Source organism: Eretmochelys imbricata, chromosome 14 (genome assembly GCF_965152235.1).
Source record: "Eretmochelys imbricata isolate rEreImb1 chromosome 14, rEreImb1.hap1, whole genome shotgun sequence".
In the NCBI taxonomy this organism is placed as follows: Eukaryota; Metazoa; Chordata; order Testudines; family Cheloniidae; genus Eretmochelys; species Eretmochelys imbricata.
Genome location: NC_135585.1, coordinates 21254793 through 21266700, shown reverse-complemented (window position 1 = coordinate 21266700; position 11908 = coordinate 21254793). Strand labels below are relative to the sequence as shown.

Sequence of the window (11908 nt, the reverse complement as noted above, 5' to 3'; positions counted from 1 at the left end):
GGGCGATCTATGGGGCTGGATCATGCTCAGTGCAGATGGAACATTGAGAGATGGTAGCAGCATACTTCTAATGAGCTCTTGCAAAAGGCAGTCTGCAGAGGCCAGCGGGGCCTGGTCTGTGGCAGGTGCAATCACAGTACAAAGAAATAATAGATCTAACATGCAGCATAAATAAGTAACTTTGCCCTATAGCTAAGAGTGGCCCCATGGTCCGCTAAATGCTTGACAGGAGAGAGGGGTCTTATGTCTCCAGGGACCAATTGATCTGGGAGTTCTTGTGACGGTGACTTCAGAGCGGGCCTGAGGTCCATCAGCTCAGGTGTCATATTTTACTCCAAATTAATCATTTGGCGTAGAGGGGGTGTGTTTGAACCTGACTTCTCTATAATTTTTCCAAGATAAAATTACTTGTAGGTCTTTTTGATTATTAATATTATCATTAACATACATTAATTATTCCAGTAGCCTTCAAATCAGCTCGGGGCCAAGTTGTGCCTGGCACTGTACACATACAGAACAGAGGCAGGCAGTCTTCCAGTGTAAATAGCCAAGACAGACAAAGGCTAGGAGGGGAAACAGAGGTACAGAAGAAGTGGCTCACCCAAGGTTGCGCAGCAGGTCAGGAGCAGAGCTGGGACTAGAAGCCAGGTTTCATGACTCCTAAGCCAGTGCCTGAGCACCATGCTGCTTCTCAGACTGGCTCTTCGCAAATTTGCACAGTTGTTAAAATCCCATTGGAGACAGGCTGCAACAGCTATTGCTACCAAGAGCAGAATTGCCCCAGTACGAGAGCCTACAACTCAGGAGAACTGGATTATCCGCCACTACTTTGCTGGGCAAGTCACTTCCCTCCCTGTTCCTCAGTTTCCCTATTTGTAAAATGGGGATAGTGACACTGACACTGACCTCCTTTGTAAAGTGCTTTGAGGTCTATGAATGAGAAGCTCTTTATAAGAGCTAGGTGTTATTACTGTGAACATGGTATAAATCTCTAGCTGGATGGATGTAGTTAGGTAGAAAAGCTTTTTAGTGTCCGTTCTCATTTCCATAATGATATCCTGAGTGTAAACTGGGCATCCTTAGAAGTACATACTCTAATATCTACGTGTAATTGAAACACAAGGTGCGGTAGTATTTTGATATTATAAAGTGCTTTCCAGGCATTTAACACATTAAACACATTACAGTAGATCACGTCTCCCGGCCCTGGAATACAGTCGCTTTTGGAGTGCAGCACAGCAATACCCATCTCTGGGGGTCAGTAAAGGATAGGTTTTAAAAGACACCTAATCTCTATGTCCAAGATCGACTTTCTACAAAATTATGCTAATCTCTTGTGGTTGAGCTAGGTTTTGATGCAGGCAACACTGGATGAAATTCTATGGCCTTTGTTATGCAGGTCAGACTAGATAATCAAAATGGTCCCTTCTGGCCTTAAAATTGATGAAGGCTACAGATATTTTTAGAACAGGCCATGAAGATAACGGCTCTCTCCAACTGGAACCACAAGGGGAGTTTTAGGAAGGCAAACCTCAGCCAGGATGCTAAGGGCACGTCTACACTTACCAGTAGATCGGCACTGCTGCAATCGATGCAGCGAGTGTCGATTTAGCGGGTCTGGTGAAGACACACTAAATCGATGGGAGAGCACTCTCCCATCGATTAGTGTACTCCACCTCCCCGAAAAGCGTCAGGGAAGTCGACGCGAGACGCTCTCCCGTTGACACAGCGCAGTGTAGCCACTGTGGTAAGTGGATATAACTACATCGACTTCAGTGACATTATTCATGTAATTGAAGTTGTATAACTTTGATCGATTTAGCATGATAGTGTAGACCGGCCCTAGGGCTAGCACCACTACTCTTGGGGGGGAAAAATACCACGGGAGCCTTAATAGTCCTGAAAGGAGCACAGTGCTCCTATGCCATGCTGGGGGGGCCTACTTCTCAACTGGCTCAGTGGGAATGAGGAAAGCCACCTCTTCTTGTTCCCAATCTGCCCTCTCAGCATGCTAGTTCCTCTGACCATGCCACGACTATTCTGAGGTCTGCCAAGCCCACCACCTGCTCTCCAAGTTCCTCGTGTTCTTCTGAGCAAGTGAACCTTTCACAGAATCTTATTTCATTTTGCAAAATGTTGCCAGCTTTCTCCACTCACCACTGCATTTTCATGTTCAATGGAAGCATTTTGCAACATAAAAACACACATTTCCCATCCGTTCCCAATTTATGTAAGGCTTGATCATATGACACAAATGTTACTGCTACTAGGGATGCTGCGAAACCAGCATAAGGTGGCTCTTGTATTAGGCTAAACAAAGTGAATCACATACAAGAAATGATACCCCACACTCCATTGTTCTTGTACAGTATGTGTTTTACTGCAGAACAAATTCATATATTTTACAAACGGAGAAGTTGTACTGGGTTGTAGACTGTATAGGAATACCTGGAAATAGTGTTCCCACAGTAAACAACCTGAATACAATGGAGTCTGTTTCAGAAAAACAGTAACAGGGACTCAGCACTGTTATCTGCAATCAGTTGAGAGAGGCAAGCATCTTATGTTTGATTGTTTAAATGTCATTTAAAACACCTGATTCTGTTCCCAAAGAGCACTGTTGCCAACAGAGACTGAGGACAATGGAGTCACTCCTGATTTACACCAGTGTAATTGAGACCAGAATCGTCCTGCAGCATTAAAGGATGCTGTCAAGTTTTTATATCTGGGTGACAAGGACACTGGCAAACTTGTGAAATTCCTTGAAGGGCTTTCCTGGATATCAGGTTAGATAAAATATTCCATTTCACCACTGGCAGACCTCGTCATCAGCAAAAGCCTTGGATCTGGTGCACAACAGTATTAGAATGGACCTTGTACACACTGGAAAAAGCTTGGGGCTTGTTTACAGTGAGGAAAATCCACAAGTTATTATACTCGTTAACTAACAAAATGTAAACTACTCCTTGTCTACACAGCATGCTGTTGTGTTTAACATCATGTTAGTGGGTCATGGCTAAACGTACAGTGCACCCTGGGTGAACCATGACCCACTAACATGACTACAAACAAGTCAATGCTTGTCTACACAGACTGTCTTACATCATGTTAATTAACATTATAACATGACACACTTTTCTTGTGTGGCCATGCCCTTATAGTAAACTTCAGCTATGCTGGTTGCAATTTGAACTTGCTGAACTAGTTTTTAAGTTCAGGCTGTAGCTGGAATGAAAACTGGCTTTTCCTCAAGACCGAGAAAACGTGATTCCCGGCCAATAATGCACTTCATAGCGATCTTCTCTTGGAGCCGCAACTGTGCCATGATACATAATAGAGTTGTCGTATTTCTTAATGCGAGCTCAGAACTCAATTAATTACAGGAAATGCCTCACCAGCAGACAGGCTCTTACACTGAATACGTTGGCACAATTCATGTTAGCATACAGAAAACCTCAAATTATTGGATTCTGAGGGCCTGATCCTCAGCTGGTATAAATCAGCAAAGCTCCAGTGAAGTTGACTTAGCTGTGTCAGTTTATACCAGTTGAGGATCTGGCCCTGAGCATTCAAGCCCTAAAGATTTCTCACAGAAAGAACTCTAGCCAGGGTGAGAAGTTCCTCTGTGATGGAACACAATAAAAATCGCCCTGAGCATGTGAAAGGTAGAGACTAGGAACTATCTCCATTCAGCCAGAGCCTGTTTAAGTGCTAATGTGCTCTCTGTGTTGTATGATCTTACAGAGTGCTGAAGACCTAATAGAAAATAATCTGGGCTCTCTGAAAATACATCAAAGTGAACTCAACCCTTGTGAAAGGTGCCGGATTGACAGGCCCGGAAATTGAAGCCCTCCATTTAGTCACAGAGCAGGGATGGCATGACTGTGGCAATGCAAGCTTCCCCCTCACTACCCTGCCAATGTGCCTCAAGCCGATTCTCGACAGAATACCTGCTTGCGGGAAGATAGAGTAAAGCTCAATATCCAATGAGTCTCCTTGACTTCCTCACTAAGAATGTCAAAGATGAAGGCCAATTGTGGGGCTGGTGCTTCTGCAGTGTAGATACCTGCTCATTTCACTCATTCATCAAATTCATTTCATGTAGGCTAGCAGGAAGCCCAGGGAAACATGATTAATTTTTCACCTAGGCTGGATTTTAACTCTGACCTAAGAAGTGAAAGGGGCTTTGATCCCATTGACCAAGCCCACGAGCCATTTAAGTCCCCCAAGTTCCTCCTTTTAAAAAAAAAATGAGAAAACAATTATGTAAAGTGGTCACCGAGCACAAGGGATTCTCTTTAAACACACTGCCATAGATTTTCCTGCCCATAATTAGCAAAAGACCCTCTGCTTGACAATAAAAATAGGTGTCATTTGAGCTCTAATTGACATTAAGACAACCCGATTTCAACTGAGAAGCTCACTTTTGTCTTCTTTCTCTAGCAGGGATTTCTTACATGTGAGCATGAGAAGTAGAAGCATTGGTAAATGCCACAGGCTGCAGAAGAAAAGTTTCCTGGAGCTGCTGCGATCTGCATCCCTGTAGAACCGAAAGCCGAGGTAGGAAATGTACAGGTTGATAGGGAGTGAAATGAGCGGAAAATTCCATGTGGTGACATTGAGGATGGGGGCCAATGCTGAGAGTCCAATTAAGGCCAAGCAGTGACGCAGAGCAACCCGCCGGCACATCGCAGGATGAGTGACGGACATCATGCAGTATCCTCCTCGTGAGTAATCCTCCCGGAGGCCCCAGCTTAGGGCATTGAAATGAGGAAACTGCCAGGAATAGAGAATTCCTCCCAACAGCAATGCGCCTGCAAAGGAAAGAAAAGGAAACATGCATTAGAGTGCTCATCTTAGATCATTGCAAAGGAGCACTGCATACAACATTTCAACACCTTTATGAAGCTTACCCATACCACCAAGTGCTACCACTGCAGAGCTTATGACAACTGCCCCCCATTCCCATAGAACTAATCACTCATAAATAACCTATCACACTCAAATACTGTAAAGAAGTCAAGGGGATATTCTCTGTTTATCAGAAATTATGTGGTTCTTGGAGAATTTTTTTTTTAAACTTGGAAACGGTGTTTCTTCAAATAATTTATTTCTAATGCACCTGTCACCTCAATATCTAGGCACCAGTTCAGTTTCCACCTGGGGGTGATTTGTTGAAACTTAAGAGAAGTTTGGTAGAAGAATTTTTTTTCACAGCCTCTAGGACACAAACTTATCTCTCCAAAATTCTCTCATGGGAGCACTCAGAGCAGGGAAAACACAGTAGAAGGAAGGAAGTGTGTGACAGGATAAGAAAAAGTTATTGACAAGATGAGTCCTACTCACTGAGATGCAGTGAGAAAAGGAGCCTACGCAGGAAACAGTCACATCCTGAAAACTGTGATACCAGTGATGACAAAATAATTTGGAGGCTCAGCTGGAGTTTCTCCTTCTTCATTTTGTGAAGACTGCAAATTGCTCACAGGTGTAGAGGCTTCTCAACTGCTTAATCATTATATCCTGGGGTGACAAAGTACAAACATGGCAGAGCAAAGCAGAAAGCAGCGGAGAACTGTTTACTTCCCAAGACCAACTCTGAATACCGGCTTTAAATACAAAAGCACTTAACTGATGTACTCTTCAGGGACTCCTAAACATATGTGGGACCTGACCCAAAGCATGTTGAAGTCAATAGGAGTCCAATTGACTCCAGTGGGCTTTGGAATGGGCCCTCAGACTGGGCTATATACATGTGAGTCCCTCATCTACACTAACATCACCTGTGAGAGTTCCCTGTAGACCATCCCTGTTGTTCCCTTCTCTTCTACCTCCCCTCCACTCCAGGTGCGATATCCTATTTGCATCTTCTAATCTCCATGTGTTTGTCCTTTCTGGGAATGACCTCCCACTTCCACTCCCACGCTACCACCCCTTCCTGCTCATCTAATGGAAGCAGAATCAGGCTTTAACATCAATGGCAAAATTTGGCTTCAGTCAGAGGAAGATCAGGTCCTTTACTCCTTCCTAAAAGCTCACCTCTTTCCAGAAGGAGTGAGTTCATAATAACTAACACAGACTAAGTCCCACCTCCACAAAGGCACTTGGGTACCTAAGCCCCACATTTAGTTGTCTAAGTCCCAGTTTCAGATGCTGATGTGATCCACAAAATCACCAGGGCTCTCTAGGTACCTAAGTTTCTGCCTCAGATCATGTGCACTGCCGCTTTTCTCAAGCGTCCGGATGCTCATCTCCCACCTAAGCTTCAGCACAATCCATGAACTGGGGGAAGACAGGTGGAGGAGTGCCTGTTTTGCCAACAGGGCCTATCCAGTAGGTGTGCTGAGCACTCTGCAGAGATCAGACCCCATTCAAAACCCAGCAGGAGGAGGAGCAGCAGCCCACCTTTAGCTCAGTGGTTAGAGCACACACCCAGGATGCGGGAGACCTAGGTTCAGTTCCCCACTCTGCTCAAGGAGGAGAAAGGATTCGAACAGAGGATTTCCCACCTCTCAGGAGAGCACTCTAACCACATCTATTCTGATGTGGGTCGCTCTAGATCTCTCCCATTTAATCTGTATAAATACAGTCATTAAGCCTGACAGAGAGAGTGAGTGTGAAAATGACTCTATAACCTGAGTATTAGGTACCCACCCGGGAGGTGGCAGACCCAAGGTCCAGTTCCCCTGCTCCAATGATTCTTTAGTTATTGATCAAAGAGCAATAGATGTGCAGTGCCAAAGTCCCTTTGTGGATTGGGGCCTATGTTATTTCCTCAGTGATTCAGGTTTTCTCTGGGTCTGTTTTGGTTGTGAACTCCTTGGGGTTGGGAATGTCGATCTTTCTGTCTTGTAGCGCACAGTGTCGTTGTTACCCTCCTCCAAATAATAATCCAGGCTCGTACCAAGGCCCATAGCTCATACCACCCCAACCAGCCAGAGGATGTCACTGCTGCATCATCAAAAATCTAAATATAAGGGCAGTTTGCTAGCTGCCTATAAGATGCTGTGAGAGACGAGGTGGATGGGAGAACATCTTTTTTTGGACTGGTGAGAGAAACAAGCTTTCGAGCTTACACAGCGTCCAGACCTGAAGAAGAGTTCTGTGTAAACTCAAAAGCTTGTCTCTATCCCACAGACAGAAGTTGGTCCAATAAAAGATATTACCTCACCCACCTTGTCTCTCTAATATCCTGGGACCAACACGGCTACAACAACATTACATATAAGATGCCTTGGCAGTCTGAGCATTTGTCTCACATCTTTTTAAAAATTATGAATACACTTTTGCTATTTTGTGAGTTCCAAGTCCCTGGAAGCTGCTTACGTTAAGTACAGAGACAAGGAAAGGCTACCAGAATAGGAATTCAGATCCTTGGACGATGTAGTTAGCAGGAGAATTAAAGGCAAGCATGGGCTACGATTTTAAAATGTGATTAGTGATATTTGGGTATCCAACCCAAGACTCCTTGAAGGGGCCTGATTTTCAGAAAGACAATGTCCAACACTTTCTGAAAATCAGAACCTTTTAAGATGATGAGTTGGGCACCCAAATATCACTAGTAACTTCTGAAAATCTTGGCCATGGTGCACAAAACACCATTTTCAAAGTCTGGTGAGAATCAGAATTGATGCTTCTTCATTGAAATCAAAGCAAGTTTCTCCACTGACTTTGCAAGGCAGCAGGATTGAGCCTATAAACAGTACATCTCTGTAGTATTTGTTTCTTTAGGTTTTTCCTCTTCAACTGAAATACTTGCTCCCGAAGGCAGGATACCAGACTTGATGAACCAAAGACAGTAATACTCTGCACTTAACGCAGGATTTTTTATCTTCAAAGGGCTTTACAAACATTAGCTCATTATTTCTCACAACACCCAGGGAGATAAGTTACAATTATCCACCATATGGGGAAACTGAGGTAGGGACAGAATCAGAGCAAGAATTAATACATGCAAGTTCTTTCTGGTTCCCCTCTCCTTGATCTGGTATGACAAGCCCTATGTTCCTGTGCCTTTGGTCTGTAACAGAGAGTCTTCACTTATGAACAAAAAGAAAAGGAGTACTTGTGGCACCTTAGAGACTAACCAAGTTTCCACGGTATGCATCCGATGAAGTGAGCTGTAGCTCACGAAAGCTCATGCTCAAATAAATTGGTTAGTCTCTGAGGTGCCACAAGTACTCCTTTTCTTTTTGCGAAAACAGACTAACACGGCTGTTACTCTGAAACCTGTCATTATGCAAGGCACTGCATTTAGCCGTATGGAGTGGAAATCTATCAGGCTGCAGTTTCCACGGTATGCATCCGATGAAGTGAGCTGTAGCTCACGAAAGCTCATGCTCAAATAAATTGGTTAGTCTCTAAGGTGCCACAAGTACTCCTTTTCTTTTCACTTATGAAGTTGTTCAATCTTTGGTGTGCAGACAACCCCCAAAAAGCATACAAAACCTCGAACACACTGGAAACTGTAGTAATTCCCCTCACTATAACACTACATTTTCAATTAAAAAAAAATCATCTTGAGGCAACTTTTACACACAAACAAACCAGCCAGAACTACTTTGAGACTGAATTCCCATTTGCAAAGATCTGGCTTTAGTGTGAGCGCTTTTGGAGTTTTTAAACTACTTTTATTACATCACTACTTCAGAAATAACGGGTATTTTATAGAGAAGCTAAATAGTAAAACAATTTAACAGGCCATTATGGGGATTTTAATTGATCCAAACCTGGAGCTGCATTTCCCCCCTGATTTCACTGGTGATCCATTTGTTAGTTTTCCATATGCCTTGCTGACTTTGTTGGGTTTCCAAAGACTGCTAAGTGTCATGTACGTGCTGATTTAATTGGAAAACAGGAGAGGACGTACTCCAGTGTCAAATGAGCCCTGGCTAGGGATGTTACAAACTTCCAGTCAATGACAAGAATTAAAAACTCAAATTGCTTGACAAACATTAACTATGTCATAAGTATGTCAATGGTGTTTGTAAGCAATGTTATTACATGAAGGACTATAGCTGAAGAATGGGCCAATTCACTATTCTAGAGACTGCACTGGTTTCCCTGTGGAGTTCTTGACAGCTGTGAATATAGGTATAACTAGCATAAATGATTTCTCTCTATGGAGTTTAATTATGGTGAGATCAGATTAGTTAGTTCACACCCATGATACATTCTGTTGGCATCTTCTCAGAGTTGGCACAGTATGATCCAAGGCCTAGCTGGTTCATAATTGTAAGAACTGCCTTTAAAAAAAAAAAAAAAAAAAAAAAGTTTGTTAAAGCCAGGAGTTTGGAAATACCAGTTTAATACCAGAAATACCCTGGCCTTCATAAGTTCCATTGGTTTCTCTGTGGCACTGGTAATAGCAGTGAATAGAGGTATACCAATTTGTAACCCTTATAAAATCTTTCAGCTTCTCCACAGGCTTTGTTAACTGGGAGCCCACAAATATCAAACTCTTTGGACTTCTTTGCAGAGTTTATAATAGTTGTGAGTTCAGGAACAGCCATGACCATCGCAAACTCCATCCACTTCTCCAGGGGGAGATAATTACAAATGCTGATGATTTGGCAGAGGAATTTCATTAGATTTCTGAAACTCCATTGTCCACCCACCTTTGCAGCCATTTTCACCAGTGTAAAATGTGACCATTCTGACTGGGATCATTTCAATTCCCACTTTGCAATGGTTTAAATGATCACACAAGAAATAGGGTAACAGAAAACCAGGTCCAGTCTCCATAAACTTAAAGGCACAGACTGTGATGAACATTAAACTTTAGTGTCTAAGATTTAACTGTTAGCAGTTTTCTTACTGCTTTAATTTGAAATACATTCTAATGGCAATAATACATTTCTTGATAAATATAGCAAGCTGAAACATCTTTTGAATTTTTTGTTTAATTGAGATGCAGCCAAAATGTTAACTATTAACCAAGTTCCCCCCCCCCCCCCACCTCCCATGAAGAAAAGGTTACTGTTGCTTGTTAAGGTTTTGAGGTTCCATAAAATGTTTCTTATATAGGGGAAAGTGCAAAATCCCAAAACATTTCACAAAACCTCATGGTAAGAAATTGTCAGGTGCCAGAAACGTCTTTGGTCAAAATTTGAGAGTGATGAGTGATTTTGGGCTCCCAAATGGACACACCCCTAAAGGGTCTGATTTCCAGAAAGCACTGAGTGCTCGCCCTCTGAGAACTGGCTCTTTACGTTGTCAAATTGGTCACCCAAAAATCAAGCCAACCAAAATCACTAGTCACTTTTGAAAATCTCTACCTCTATTCTTATAGTGTCTATGGAATGTGTCACAATAACATCTCTGGATTATTAGTAGTTTTATTAATTATTTGTAATACCGCAGCTCCAAGGAGCCCTAGTCATAGACCAGGACCCCACTGTGCTAGGTGCTGTATAAACACAGAACAAAAAGATGGTAAATCCTCCACCACCAAACTTCCCCATCATTGTGCTTCAATGACTATTTGCTGAAGGGCCCAAATTTCGGGTCACTAGAGCAGTTCAGTCTCTGGGCCCACTCAGTCCTTGGACTCTCTGCCATTACAAGTAACAAGGTTTTTTATTATGTGAATACCTGTGGAGTAGGATCTGAACTTTGATAACTGATTCACTTCACACAGGGCACTGGACAACTCTCAGATGTCAACAATGTCTGGTCACTACAAACCTGGGCCCGCATTAGAATCAGTGATCATACATGAAAGGTTCTACTCTCCATTACTAATTCCCTGAACGACTCAGTAAGGATAACATAGTCTGTTCACATTAACTATGGGAATACTGAGTTGCGTGGCTAAGAGGAAAAGTCAGAAAGAGATTGCAACTGCAGCATTATTTTGAACAGACACTCCTTTTTTATAGGACAAAAAAAGAAGTCCAGACCCAGCTCCTCACCCACTTACTGCAAAGGATGGCATATTTCGGATACTTTTTGACATTAATATCTTGACGATATTACATCTGTTAAGCAGTCAGTTGAAATTCATATCCTGCATTTCACTGACTTACATACAAACTATACACTGTATAGTGACGATTTCATCCACCATCACAAGGCAGCCACCTCTGGGATTAAAAGCAGCAGCTGTTAAACAATGCACATTAGTTTAGGACAGGGAGAGAAGTATACTCTTTGCAGTTATCTTCTCCCACCATGCTCCGAGGGAAATTTCTGAAGGCAGGCTGTTGCAGCGGAGAGATTTGGTCAGGACACCATTTTTAGCCCTCTTGGTCTTACAAAATGTGCATGGACTTTTTAGTGACCACAAGTGATCAGGACCCCCTGCTCTGTCTCATCTTAAAGACGATACCTTCAGCAACATGGTGACCCTGAGTATTGCTTAAATACTGACTCAAAAAAGGGGAGAGGGCAACCTACTGACAGGAAAACCCACTTGCATGAGGTGGTGTTGGTGTGAGAGGTGCCCCATCTAATTATTGACCTGGTCTGGCATCAGTAGTAGCGCTGCAAAACTTTTGATGAAATTGTTTCAAACAGCTTTGTCCTCATTTGGGTGTTTGCTTTATAAACCCCAAATATTTCTTCTAACAATGCCATATTTCTTGTACCGAGATTACACCGAAGAGATATAAGCTCACTAAACACGAATCAGCCTAGAAGGTTCATGTAACATGCAATAACGAACCGCATTGACTAAAAGAGAAGGGACTGACATCTTCACTATAATGCATTGGCTCCACGGCAGCACAGGGAAACAAAGTTATTTTAGGAGTACAGAGACCAATACATGCATTACATTCCAGTAAATGCACTAAGAGCATGAATAGCTTATTCTCTACCCCTACCCCCCTCACTGCTCTTTTGACTACGCAGAGAGTCTTCTAGTCCATAAAAGCATGGTGGTTTGCAGAACACTGATTACATTTGTATG

At 42.8% G+C, this 11908-nt stretch overlaps 1 protein-coding gene across 3 annotated transcripts in view; it reads right to left on the bottom strand.

The window, feature by feature from the left end:
- Positions 1-2355: 2355 nt before the first annotated feature.
- Positions 2356-11908, bottom strand: part of COX10 (cytochrome c oxidase assembly factor heme A:farnesyltransferase COX10) — a 156580-nt gene continuing 147027 nt past the window's right edge. For all 3 annotated transcript variants that reach the window (XM_077833733.1, XM_077833735.1, XM_077833734.1), the window contains one exon: positions 2356-4814. In XM_077833733.1, the coding sequence (XP_077689859.1) occupies positions 4408-4814 (407 nt within the window). In that variant the 3' untranslated portion in view covers positions 2356-4407. The remainder of the gene's footprint in view (positions 4815-11908) is intronic.